Source organism: Perissodus microlepis, chromosome 4 (genome assembly GCF_051167445.1).
Source record: "Perissodus microlepis isolate ML-2025 ecotype Zambia chromosome 4, ASM5116744v1, whole genome shotgun sequence".
NCBI classification, from domain to species: domain Eukaryota; kingdom Metazoa; phylum Chordata; class Actinopteri; order Cichliformes; family Cichlidae; genus Perissodus; species Perissodus microlepis.
Genome location: NC_140464.1, coordinates 7,790,487 through 7,805,157, shown reverse-complemented (window position 1 = coordinate 7,805,157; position 14,671 = coordinate 7,790,487). Strand labels below are relative to the sequence as shown.

General features: G+C 39.2%; 1 protein-coding gene across 1 annotated transcript; it reads left to right on the top strand.

The window, feature by feature from the left end:
* The first annotated feature begins 2,950 nt into the window (after nt 1–2,950).
* On the top strand, nt 2,951–4,755 carry tcap (titin-cap (telethonin)). The gene is made up of 2 exons (XM_084925370.1): nt 2,951–3,222; nt 3,464–4,755. The coding sequence occupies exons 1-2, from the start codon at nt 3,074–3,076 to the stop codon at nt 3,852–3,854; spliced, it is 540 nt and encodes a 179-aa protein (XP_084781496.1). The 5' UTR covers nt 2,951–3,073; the 3' UTR covers nt 3,855–4,755.
* The last annotated feature ends 9,916 nt before the right edge of the window (nt 4,756–14,671 follow it).

Sequence of the window (14,671 nt, the reverse complement as noted above, 5' to 3'; positions counted from 1 at the left end):
AGCCAGGCCTTGTGCGGGTGGACAGACGAGGACGGTGGGGGGTGATCACCGTGACAGACCTAACCTCATCACTGTTCACCATTACAAACTATACACACACCCCTGGCTCCATTTGCATAGCATGACTCACCCGAAAACAGCTAGGAAAGGGCTATCTGATGGCCTCTTGGATTTTGGCTTGTGAGTGTACAAATAAAACAGCACAAATTTAAATTGTCACTCTGTGTATTACATCTGACTGCTTCGCATAAAGTAGCTTCTAATAAGACATGACCTCAACACAGAAGGAGCTTGCATGGTGACTTACTGGGTTTCTGAAATGGCATTCAAGGTTGTCATGGTGTCATAACATGACTGAATCAATGACCCAGGAGATGCTTATCGTTTTCTTTTCTCAGTATGACACTCATATGACACTGTTACATATGTACTGGCAGCCTGCTGGGAGATTGTTGAAAGAAAAGTGAAATATTTTTGGAATTTGCAGGCAAATGGATGTTAGCCTTTAACTGTTGCCTTAAATATGCACGACATGAAGAGTCAGTGGTGAGGAATAGCATTAATTTACCCGAAGTCAAGAAATATACTCAAAGAATCACAAAGTTATGATCATATTTGTTTTTCAGACAATCTGGCACAGTACAGCAAAAACCTTAAAGGAAAATAAAAAATCGATTAACACATCAGGCTTCTTTTGCTTGGGATGATTATATTTTATGCTGTGTCTGAGGTATATGATATCTGGTATATGATGATATCAGTACCTGATGTGGATTAGTGAGTCAGAAACGGGAATCGGTAGTAACATCAGACCAGCAGATAACTGTCAGAGGTGAGTGTGAGCGTGTGTGTGTGTGTGTGTTTCACAGTCTGTAACCCGAGTTGATTATGGCCTGCATGGCGCTCTTTCACTGAGGTAATGAATCACTGGAGACTGAGCTCTCACTGCTACTGTGAGACAGCGCAGTGTAATGGCATCTAATGAGGGGGTATGATGTTGTCATGAAGCCTTGCGGGGGTATAAACTTATTCAAAGCTGTATCATGAATAAAAAAAAACAGCATGAGAAAAATGACACTGCTACATAAACTTGTATGGCTTTTTCACCATTTTTCTCACAACTGACTGTATATAAAAGATGGATGTTGCCACTGTGACATAATGTGGTTTGTGAACTCACATTTTACACCCTCTATAGCTTCTGTGTTATTTTTGTTTTTTGGAGCCAGAGGTGACAATATTTAGGCAAGTGTGTGAAATGCTAATTTGTCAGCTAGCTTGACAAATGCTGTCCTAAAGCATGGAAATAATTTTGCATTTCTTTATCCTGGTTCTCATTTTGATGTTTTTTGGCTTCATGTCTAAAATAATTTAGACATGAAGTTAACTTTAGATAATTTTCACATGTTGTTATAAATATTTAGTCAGGTATTTGCTTGCTTATCTTACGTTATAAGCAAGCAAATTACTCATGAATTTTGATCCAAGAGATGGCGTGTGCTGCCAATCATCAAATTAGACTACAGAAGTTAGCTTGGTATGGCCACCTTTATTCTTTAACCTGAATGCTGGTAGGCAAGCTTTTGTAATTTCTTCAGAAATTCTTCAGTCATCTTTAGAAATAGGGGTTTCAATCCATGACTAATAGTGCTCCATTGTGTTTTTCCATATATATATTCTTTTCCTCCATTGGGAGTGTGTTTGGGATCAATGTCATGCTGAAAAATGAAGCAGTCAAACACTTAACACCCCAGATAGAACTGCATTGGGAATCAAAATCTGAGGGTTGCATCCATCTACTCTGACAAAATCCCCCAAACCATGACAGAGCACAGAGATGAGTCCACTGTCAGAGGCTATAAGATGATCATTTGTAACCTTCGCTAAAGCTTCTTCTGTACTGTAATGAGTTCTGAAACCTGACTGAAACTCTTCAAATAAACCATCCCTCTGCAGATTATCAATAAGCTGTTTTACATCTACTTTTTCAAGATTTTTTTAGATGAAAGGAAGGTTGAAGATTGGCCTATAATTAGCTAAAACCGTCGGGTCACGTGATGGCTTTTTAAGTAACTGTTTACAAAAAAGAAAAAAAGAAAGAACTTGACTGAAAATTAGTGGGGAAAAGAAAAAGCTGTTGCTCAAGACTGCTTTAAAAAATTACAACTTTTGTTACTGAAAGAAAAATATAAAGATATAAGAGTAGCTCAAGATGTTTCTACACAACTTGATTTGAAGTCATGAGGTGTCAGACACGGCAACATCATAAAATATGTCCTGCAATAATTTAAAGGTTAAAGTTAAAAACAAATATTATGAATTTCACAAAAAAAAGTACAATCTTCTCGGATGGAGTGAAGCCTGACAGATTGCTAATTGATACAGCTCTGTCACCTGTCAGTTAAATCTGCCGCACCCCAATTGTATGAACTTTAAAAGGTTATAAAATTGAAATGGTTTGAAGTTTGCTCTTGTAACATTCAACTCTTGGAGCCTAACTCAAATTGACATTTGAGTTACTGTAGTTTCTGGCTCTACAAGGTTGGCTTCGGTTGGCTCTCCTTTGCTGCTTTGTGTATATCATGGCTATAATCTTATTAAGATTCCTCTGCTAAGTCTAAACCATTTGTGTCTGCCTGTGTACATGTTTACATTATTCCATCCATAGTTTCTGTAATATTTCCCCCTCTGTGATCACAAGTGAAGTGGAAAGAGTTGGGCTGAGTGATTACAAGAGCTCGCCCAGCATTCAATTTGAGAATCAGGGGATTTTCAGCCGTATTACCCCTGAACCCCACTGCAGGGAAACTTCCAGCTGTCAGGGAATGAGGCACGGACTTGGTGTCAGATGTCCAAGCACACTGATTGTAGAGTGACAACATGAATCCAAAATAGAAACAGAGCATCTATAAAAGCTGTGGACAGTCCTAAGCCTGGACATAGACAGCACTAAGAAGGACAGAGATAGTGGAAGAGTAGAAGTAAAGCCGACTGAAGCATCACTGTTTCCTGTTACCTTAGGACTGATCAACAAGACCCACTCAAGGCGATAAATCTATCTGCACCTGAGAAGATGCCAATCTGTACCGTGCTGGAGAAGAGCAATGGTGTGCTGGTGGGAGCTGAGCTGACCTGCAGTGTGAGGGAAGAGAACAAGGCTCAGAGGGAGAGCTATACTGCTGACTGGCACAGCGTTAGTCTCAAGACTCAACCTCAAGACAGGTAGGACCAATGAGATCATGTCTTATAGGTAAGACCCTATAATATGATAAGTTGCTTTTAAATGAGAGGAAAACATTCACTAGGCTGTAATTTCAAACTTTTCTTACTCTCATAAAATATGGATGAAGATTGACTTGAAAATTATTCTCATAGTGAAAAGTAGTTAAATGTTAATTGGGAAGGTAAATTACAATAAGGCCCTCAGTAGTTTCTAACTTCAACTTTTCTTTGATGCCCACAGGCAGACCATGAACATGAACGACACTTCTCGTAGGGAGACTCTGTCCCGGCAGTGGCAGGCACGTTCACTGACACAGAAGTGTCCCTCTGGTGTCTTTAGGGTGGGCACAGTGGAAAGAGGGGTCAGGGAGCACCAGTTGCTTCCAAAGAGAAACACCCTCCCCTTGCCTATCTTTACCCCCGCAGAGCTGGGCGTCAGGCTCGGACGTGGAGCGCCACACACATTGGAGGACCTGCAGCCATTTCCCACTCCAGATGGAGTGTGTCCCAGCAAGAGGACGGTGGATGAAATCACCAGAGATCTCCCTCCAGTCAAGCCGACCCTCATGGAGTTTGCCAAAGCACCCAAAGCCCTGGGGCGCTCCATGTCTCAGGAGGCCCAGAGAGGGTGAAAAACAAAAGGACAAAAGAAAAAGAGGGGATGCTAGGGAGAGACGAGAAGGATGACAGATGGGAAAGAATATTCAATAAGCAGAGTGTGTCTGGAAACATTATGACAAGATGTATATAGATTTACCTCTAGTGACACCTAATACTGTAGAAGTTTAGCACTCTAAATCTCATATCTTGTCATTGTTGGCATTTTATAGTGATTGGTATTAGAAATGGTTATGAGAAGATGTTTGCATTGGGACAGGGAAGCAAGGTGTTCTCTTAGCTGTGCCAAGGCCAATCTCTGCATGTGCTGGCCAGCTGGCCTCGACATATCTGTTAATCGTTCAGTGTGACCTAACATTTGTATGCACTGGTGCACCTTAACCATTTCTTTTGCCCTTTCTTTGCGTATCGGAAAGTACAGTCTTCATGGTGTAAATGAAAGTGTTCAGAATAAATAAATAGATGGAAAAGTATAACAAAGGATGGGAAGAGAAGGGAAGAATCAGAGGGGAAATGGAGGGCTGAGGGATCAAGAAACATGCCTTAGAGCTGGTCAGCCTCCAGGACTGCCTGCCAGTCTTTCATCTGTGTGAAGGGTACAGAATGCACTGGCAAGATCAAACGCTGCAGCTGTAGATATGTGTGTGTCCCTCTCTGTGTGAGTGTTGGCACGTCTAATCACAGTAACTTAGGAAAACCAATAACCTTTTTTTTTAATGTGCATTAACTGATCTGCCTTTTTAGTCGAGTGGCAGCTCATATTTATATCTGATAGAGGAACAGATACTGTTATAGCTTAGAATACCTGTGGTCATGTAAATGAATCTGAATTGTGTGTAACAATGCTGTAATATTTTGTTAGACATCTATTATTTTTACTAATAAAAGGTGAACTACTCATCACGTCTCTGTCTTTATGGTTGATGCCTGAAGTGCAACATAAACTTAATTTGATTACATTTTATTTGTGGTACAACATGAAAGAATACAAAACAGCAAATGATTAAAGCCTAATATAGAGTAGATTGTTTTTCCAAGGATTCGGGAGGGACAAAGGATCACTTGCATTATGAAAACATGCATTTTGGGAGGCACCGTTATGAGACAAAGATGCATAAACAGCTGGGGATCTGTCAACTATAATTTAGATAAGAATGCATTTTCACTGTGCCCTCCACCCTTTAAAACAGACCCCACTTTACGTCCCTCATTTATCTTTCATGTGTTTGTTCTCAATCACAGAATGCACTCATCCGCTCTTAGTGTGCACAGCTGAAATAGAAGTACTGCCTCCCCCCATCTCCACTATATCTCTATGTACAATTTACTCAGTCTAACTTATCAATTATTACTCCTGGCATTAGCTGCCCTTTTCCAATAAAACTTAATTCCTCCGCTGGTTATATTTGTCTCTTTAACCCCTTCTGACTCATTGTCTCCGTGTGATAGGCAATGCGTGGTGGTTTGATATTAATAGCTGGGTAAACATTCGCATTGCCCTGGAGACAGGCGAGAGACAGCCACGAAGGCACGCTCTTCCCATTTGAGCTCTTAATCCTAGTGTTTTATCTGAGATCTGGGTGTGCTGGCTTCAGTCTCTATCTTTTAAATCACCCTCCCACACTGCTGCTGAAACACTGTGCTAACTACTCAGCGCTGTCACAGTACAATCGAGATTTCAAACTCCAAATGAACGAAGGTTTCCAACCTCGAAACAATTTTCAGCAGGTGCCAAGGAATGTGAAAATTGAGATGGCGTGCGTTGTCAGAGACAAATCCATTAAATTGACACTGAGATTTTTTCCTGTGCCTCAGCCGTCTCGGCTGCGAGGTCCTTTCTGTATTTGGCAAATTTACCCTATCTGCTGCTGCAAGTAGGTTAATGTGAACTTTAAGATTTGGGTCCAACTGTCTTAACTCATGTGTGGGATGGGGATTAAACTTGACCTTGCCTGTTTTCTTGCCTACTTTCTTATTTTTTAACATGCCCAAAATTTGAATGAAAACTATTTTCATCTACGTGGACAATGTTTCCTGTCATGAACAGAAGAACTAGCCATCACTGTGTCAATAAGAGAAGATCAAACAGTGGCACACTGCGAGAGGTGCTTTTCCTAATGTCTCTCATGGCATATATGCTTTAAGCATGCAGAGTCACCACTGATGCTTGAAGCATCTTGCTTGTTGTCTGTTTCTCGTCGTGCTTCTGTGATAGATGTCACCATGTGTTGCTGCTACCTACTGGATAATTTGGGTAGTGTAAGTTGAACAAAGAAGTATAAAAAGAAAAGAAAAAAAGCTTATTATCAGCTTTTATCTTTCATAAAAAATCAAATGTATATATTTGCAATAAATAAGTAAACATCAAACATAAAGAGGAAATCATCATCTTTGTTGCCCATTACAAAACACAGCTGGTAAAAGCATTAATAATCACCTTCCCTTCTTCTCTTCTTCTGCCTTGGCAGCACTGTTGTCCTTTGTAAAAAGAACAAAGACAAAACATTACACAGATCTAAAGCTTCTGATTAACTCATCTATTCAGCCATCCACAATCAACTGCGCCATAATCACAAGCAGTGGCCCCAATCAGTACCCTTCTCATCACAATTATCGTGATGCTTGCTGTTGTCACCTCTTTGTCATTCATGCTGTTTCAAAAGGCCCCAATGACATCACTAGTAGACCGTGTTAATTGGCTGTTGGCTGGGTGTTGCTGCGTGGATGGTTTTACCTGCTGCGGGGATCGAGTTGATATCTGCAGTCCCAGAAGAATTTGTCAGGCAACAATGAGAACACACATATAACTGCTTTTGCTTACACTCATTGGTCACTTTATTAAGTACACCTCGCTAGTATCAGGGTGGACAACTTTTTCCCTCGTAACTTAATTTAATTATTGTGGACATATATTTAATAAGGTGAGTAGTCTATGTAGCTGATGTACATCCAAGATGCAAATCCCCAGCTTCACCACACCCCAGATTTATTGGCTTAAGTTTTGGTGACTGTGGAGGCCTTTTAGTACTTTGTTATGTTCAATAAACTCCTTTTAGAACATTTGAGCTTTGTAATATACTGCATCGTCCCGTTGAAAGCAGACATCAGAAGATAGAAACACTGTGGTGATTATAGGATGGATATGGTGAGTAGCAATACTCAGCTAGGCCTTGGAATTTAAATGAGGCACTTGGCACTCGGTTGGCACTGTGAGGCTCAAAGTGTCCCGAGAAAATATCTTCTATACCATCACATCTGTCAAAGCATCCTAAATTGTTAATACAAGGCAGAATGACGTTATTCTTATATGATATTTATGATATTTACCTTACTATAGAAATGCAACAGCAGAATTGGAGATTTATCAGATCAGACAATAGTTTGCAGTTTTCTGTTTATTTAATTTTTGTGAGCCCTCATAAATTGTATTCTCAGTTCTGAGCTGACAGGAGTGGCACCCAGTGTAATCTTCTGCTGCTGCAGCCTGTTTGCTTCAAGTTACCTTGGTTATAGCGAGTGACTATTTGAGTTACTGTTGTCTTCCTATCACGTGGAAGCAGTCTGGCCAGTGTCCTTTGACCTCTGGCATCAACAATACATTTTTACACAGAGAACTTCCGCTCATGGAAGAGTTTCTCTTTTTTGGACATGTCTGTGTAAACACTCGAAACTTTGAGGGAAAATCCCAGTAGATCAGCAATTTCTAAAAAACTCAGACCAGCCTGCCTGGCATCAAGAACAACACAATGATCAGTGTCATTTAAATCACATTTCTTCCCCAATCTGATTCTTTTTTTGTTTGAATTTCAGCAGGTTGCCTTGACCAGGTCTAAATGCCTAAATGCATGTTGCTGCCATGAAATTGATTATATAGTTGCATCAACAAGCAGCTGAAAAGGTGTACCTCCCAAAATGACTGGTGAGTGTAAGTTATGATCAAAAGTCCAGAGACAAGAAAAGGGTATATACATGATTAGGTGCACAATTTTGAGTCTCATCAGTAATTTGAGAAAAAATTTAAATGGTTCGCACATGACTTATTGTTATTCCTAGATTGTATGATTTAAAAATTGGACCGCTATAGTTATTACAAATTAATTTTTCATAAACGGAATGAAAATTCTCAGAAATTTGTCCCAGGGAAGTACTTTCTATAGACTTTCAATATGTGGATGTCATTTTCCAGCTGCAGCCCAGTGCACATCCAACCTGCTACCCGAAACAACATTTCTTGGTTTTTCTGTTTTTCTGATGTATGATTGCTTGATTAAGAATGTCCTTGCACAGACGTTTAGCAGACATTCTTGCTTCATTTTGCTTCATTGTTATGCATAAGGCTAAAAAAAAATCTACTACATCATACACAAATCCACTTAAATATATGCCATCCAAATTAGCAGAAATGGTCACTATAATTTCCAAATTATGAGTACATTTGAGCCGCGCAGTAGTGATTTTCATGAATAAATATACACACAGTGAGGCTGTGTCTGAAAAATTACTTTGAGTTTAATTAAAATCTTATATTTGCTCTGTCTGTGTAAAATAAACGTCGGTTCCTCCTGTGAAAACTTAGCCTGCTGGCAGATAATGATTTGAGGCAAAAAGAGCTAAAGGAAAATGAATCTGATCATTCTATGTCTCTATTAGTTTTAAAATTTAATCTGATAGTTAATACTGTTCACTAGCAATAATTAGTTGCCATATTAAATGTAATAGACATCACCCATGTCTGTGTTTTTGTCTTCATAGTTCTGAGTGGCCTGAGGCAGGGCAGGACATGCACTGGGCACTGGGTAATTGCGATGAGCATCTGTGGGTCGGCCTCATTCTCTTGAATTAGAACCTAGTCTCTGGGAACCTGACAGAGTGAAGGAGAAAAACAACTCAGATTAATTTTTCAGTGATAGAATTTAGTCATAACAAAGTTCTCACTGTTAAAACTTCAGTTCAGTAACCCTGACAATTACTGAACTCATTTCTATTTTGTTTTACGGCATTGCATTTTAGTAATTGCCATCCCAATTCACTTTTTAAAAATGTTCTTTCTCTCTGTTTTTGATTACATCTCAAAAAGTAGATACTTTTAAGCTATACAGGAAAAAGTGAATGGTTCAGTGCCAAGTGTTGGCAGCCGTGCTGTTTCCTTGATCTGTATATGTGCTACATGCTCACATTACTTGAATTAACATGCTGGCAATGTAAATGTGTTGGTGATTTTTAGTAGGTTTAGCACTGGATACAGCATGAGTTTTTAATGAAATGGTCATGCTAGAGGACTTGCTACAAGATTATATTACAATCCATGCTTTGTGCTAATAAATTTGTGTACCAACTTTTATAGCAAACTACCAAGAACAGAGAAAGCACTTACAATGGATCATCAACCTCAGTTGATTTCATTTTCTGGTGTCCTTGTCAGTGATAAATTTTTCAAACCACGCAACACAAAATGTTTAAAAATCATGTCTTAAGCGATTTTGTCTTCTATATGAACAAAACTACTAGCCACGTTCTTTGACATCAGGGGTTTTGGTTCCGTTGCCACAGGTGTATAAAATCAAGCACCTAGCCATACAGTCTGCCTTTACAAAATTTGTGGGGGGAAATGGAAAAACTGGTCAATTTAAAGACCTCGCTTTGTTCGAGTGAAACTTTGTAACACAGGCGGTAATGTTTGGGAACCACCACAACTCAGCCATGAAGTGCTAGACCGTGTAAAGTTATAGTGTGGAGTCCCTGAGTGGGTAAAAGTCATCAACATAGTGGGTAAAAGTCATCAACACTCTGGTCCATGTCTGTCTGTCTGTCTGTGTAACTAACTAACTAACTAACTAACTAACTAACTAACTAACTAACTACTCTGAAACTCTGTATAAAGTTTTTGTGTATCCAATGTACATTTAAAGAAACATTCCAATATTAAAAATAATTAAGATTAAGTCTAAAGTATCCCAAACATCAGTGTTTCTACAATGAGTGGAATCAGTTATATAATCTTACTGAGTTGAAAGGCTCTGACTCTTAAGTGAAATTAAGTAAAAATCATTCAGTTTTGTAAAATCTATTTATTAGTGTTTATCAAAAGGTGATGAGGCTTTAAAAGGTGACACTTCAATTTAATGTGGTTTTGGATTTCATGACGGTGAAGCTCATATTCATTTTTGATTCTCTTCTTTATTCCTAATAAAATTTAAATTGTTTAATCAAATCTAACCTGATCTAGAAAATGTACTGAACTCAACTGAACCCAAACTAAAGAAGAACTGTTGTTTCATTAGAGCCCCCACGGTCCTCTTGTTCATAATGATCGGGTGGATTTGGGAATTCTGGGTGCTTATCAGCTCCACGAGATCTGTATAGTATTAATATTGCCTACTCATACATGGACACACACACGTCACCATCTGAGGGTTGTCCAATTGTCTTATCTATTTTATCTGCCTGCAATTCTGTTTCGCCTCCCTCAGGGTGACTCAGTGATTAACCCACATTGTGTCAAGCAGACGTGGTCATTGTGCAGTGCCAAGCTCAATTTTTTTCACCGTCTTGTCACTTAAGATTTGTTCGGCAATGACTCACCCCACTAAATTATTAAAGGCCTAGCACGCAACATAAAGAGTCAAGGGAAGTTGCCTACATTTCAAAACTCATGATACACGTATGTGCTGACTATCCGTTCAAGCAATATTTGTCACCTTAATAAATGATACAATTCCTATCTTTTTTTTCTGAAGCACAATGATGCAACTTTCAGTAACTTGGAAAGCTGTGGGATAACTCGCCATCTTCAGAGGATTAAATATTTTTATACAGTAAATAATGTAGTAATGATATCAGCTATCACCAAGGACTGCTCATGCAAGGAACATGTGGCTCATGTGAAACAGAGGATGGCTGGCTGAGCTCAGCACACATGTGGTCATTTTTTTCAATATAACATCTAGTGTGTGTGTGTGTGTGTGTGTGTGTGTGTGTGTGTGTGTGTGTGTGTGTGTGTGGTATGCTTTTATGGATTTAAAAGAAAATCATTTGGGTTTCAAATTCAGTGTTTTGTCTTTTTGCTATCTTAAAAAACAAAATGAGGGTTTCATATTCAGCACATGTTCAGAATAACAGATTCATATTAACAACCCCAAATTTTATCTCAACATGAAATGAAAGAAAATGAGCTAAACAAATTTACCTGTAACCATGGCAACTAGTGATCCTAATGTTAATGGCAGAACTGACAAAATTATATCATCCCTCCAATGCAACAAAGACGTGTGTCCAGTCTTAGATAATCACCACTCTGTCTATAGTTTATGCCTCGTTTCTGCCGAAGACATTGTGTGATCCATGAGCAGAAAACTTCAAGATAAAACAGTGATGAAATTTCCATTTAAACCGAGCCCAGGCTTGTCATTAATTATCCCCTTAAGCTTAAAATCTGCTACCACCATGCTAAAATACTCCTCCTCTGCAGCCCTTAATGATTTCTGTCATGTTGCATTCATCCTTATCATTGTAAAATGCTTTGAAAGACTCTCTTTTATACCTAAAATCCTTTTTCCTATTGCTTAGACCCCATAGATTTGCCCATTTCACCAGCAGATCAGAAGAAAGTGTCACCTCTAGACACTTCACTCTACCCTTATCCATTTGCACAGCCCCAACATTTATGTCAGAATCCTGATCACTGATTACAGTTCAGAATTCAGTATCTGAATTCAGCAGCTGATTTCCATGCTCCCATGGGTCATTTGACCCAGTGTTTCTGTGTTTTTGGACTTTCTAGTGTTAATTTGAATATTCTGTTATGTTAGAATATTCTGTTATGTTGAATCCTGGTTTATTTAATGTTTAATTATGTTTTGTGCATTCTTAGTGCATTTATTCTAGCTTTCAGTTCTCAGTTATCTCAGAATTAGTGTCCTATCCACTTGTGTCAAGTATCCTGTGTTAACTTTATTCACGTGTTTGTGTTTTCCCAGTTAAGCTGTCACTCTTCTGCTTTTATTTTCAATAAAATATATACATTGACATGATAGTATCACAGTTGCTGCAGATTGTTTGCACATCCATGATGTGAAAGTTCATTTGCACCAAATTACAAAGTTGTTCTGTTGGACTGAGAGCTGTAATTGTGAAATCCATTTGAGTACAGCAAACTCATTATCATGAGCTTTGTGACACGGTGTGTTTTAGTTTAGCTCTTTTGTCCCGTCTGCTGTGATTTGATTCACTTGTGTCTTATTCGCCGCAGCTGTTTCCACTTCCTCTAATCACCACCCTGTGTATGTATCGTCTCAGTTGCCCATTGCCCTTTATCAGAGCGTCTGTTCATCTATCCTTTGTGTCTCCCAACTCCACTGGTGCAGAATTACAGTGACCGTCCCAAGTTTTCAGTTTTTCTTTTTATTCTGTGTTTGTTTGATTGTTTTTGCATTCTGGTCACCAGCCTCAATAAGACATTTCTGTTTTACTACGTCTGCCTGAGAGTCTTTTGCATCCTCACATACAACATATGGCATCAGTCTGTAACTTGAATCTAGTTATGGCTAGCCAACTTCTTCTCTTCCCTTCTCACCTCGAATAATAGGGTGCCACGAGGATGGTTGCTGAGCTCTCTTGTCTACTTGCTCTTCACCCATGATTGCACTATTATTTATGACTCCGACATCATAGTTAACTTCAGACAGCACAGAGATATGACTGATGAGGGAGACAACAAGACTGCTTACAGGGATGAGGTTCAGCATGTAGCTGGGAAGTAGATAAAGGTGATCATTATGGAATTCATGTGAACCACTAGCCATGCACACATCCATATCTACATCAGTGCTTATGCAGTAGAAAGTGTATAAATCTTTGTTGGCATCCACAACTCCCGTGATTTCCCCTGGCCTCTGAACTACCCTACTCTGATCAAAAAAGCACATCAGTGTATTCACTTCCTGAGGAGCTTTAAGAAAGCTCATCTGTCTCCTAGGATACTAATGGACCTCTGCTGCTGTTCTAACAAGAGTATTCTCCCCAGCTGCATCTCAGTGTAGTATAGCAATTGCACTGCTTAAAAAAAAAAAAAAAAAAAAGCAAAAGCACTGCACTGGGTGGTGAAAACTGCCCAGCAGATCACTGGCATCCATTTGCAGACCACTGAGAACATTTATCAATAAACCTCCCTTGTCAGGGCAAAAAGCTTTATCAAGGATGTCTCCCACATATCTACTTTTTAATTGTCTTCCATCTGATGAGCTCTACAGGAGCCGCCGCTCCAGCACAAGCGGGCTCGGGAAGAGGTTTTTCCTGAGACTGTGACCCTGCTAAACTCTATGTATTGACCAGTGCACTTGCTGTGTGAACCTCTGAGGTTATTCTGCCCTCTGATGATATCAAATGCACATCCAACTGCAAATACTGTAGTTACATTGTACATAAAACAGCCTATATAGATAGATTTATTGATTTGTCAACGTGGGAAAATTTACAAGTAGCAGAAGTCACCTGACATTTGTATACCTCACATAAAAACAATCACATCAAATATATACATATAAACATATACATACATGTATACTGTAAGTTATAGCACTACACATGTTGCAGCACTTTAATTCCATACACCAGTGCTTTAATTCTACTGTATGAACGTGTTCTTTCTTTTGCACTTCTGTTTCTGTGCTAACTACATTTAATTGGCTTTCTATCAGTGCATTGCACAGTGACAATAAAGCATTGCTCTGGTCTAATCTAATCTAATCTAATCTAATCTAATCTAATCTAATCTAATCTAATCTAATGATTGGGCATGTGATGTAATGACAAATCATCTAATTACACCACACATGTTTTACTTGTTGCATTTCTTTACATGTTGAACAAGATTACAAGTTATAACATAATAAAAAGTAGCACTGTGCCAGTTACAGAATCTAGGCTTGACTGTCATTACAGCTGTTTTGTAAAAAACTTCATTTAAATATTCTGAATGACACCTTTGTAAATTGTCAAGAAGTAAGACTGCAGCAGCACTTGAACACGAAACCTGAACATAAACTCATATACGTGCGCACACACATTTTATGCAGTTGTCCAAGCTCAAGAGCAGACCATAAATAATATATTTGAGTCCTTGCTAGCAAGCCCCATAATGTGACAGACAGGCAAGAAGAGCAGTGAGTATGAAATCCTGAGATTTAGTTTGTGCTTGGTGACAGTGTGCCATAGCCTTCTTGACGTGACCACCGGGGCCTAATGGAAGGAGCATCGCAGGAGGCATCATGGTCTGCGGGATGGTGGCAGTGGTGGGCTGAAGAGCCTGGGGAGGACAGATAGGACTGTAATGAGGTTCTCTGCCTGAAGGCACAGTGGCTTAGAATAAAATGCAGCATGAACCTATACAAGAGGTGAGGTGCCACTTATTGAGAGAGAAGGTTTATTGTTCCCAAAACAATGAACATTTCAAACATCAGACCTTCAAGCAGAAATTATTGCATAAACACTTAAGACTCAAGGCTTGTAATTGAGGTTTAAACTGCACAAAAACAGATAAAGAGCTTTGGTAACAAATATTGAATTCTAATAATGCACATTTACAGGCAACATCTAAAAAGCACATGGATCATACAGCTGAAAAAAATCCATCTAATCCCTATGTGAGAGCTCATAAGCTCCTCACTATGTAACTGTAACCTGTTTACTGATGTAAGGAAGCCCAATGTAGCAGGTTGCCAAGGAGCCAAAATACAAAATACATATATATACACATGCAATCACCCACACAGAATATACCACACATGCACACACACCCTCTGTCTGTGATCACTGCACTGACCCACAGTATGCA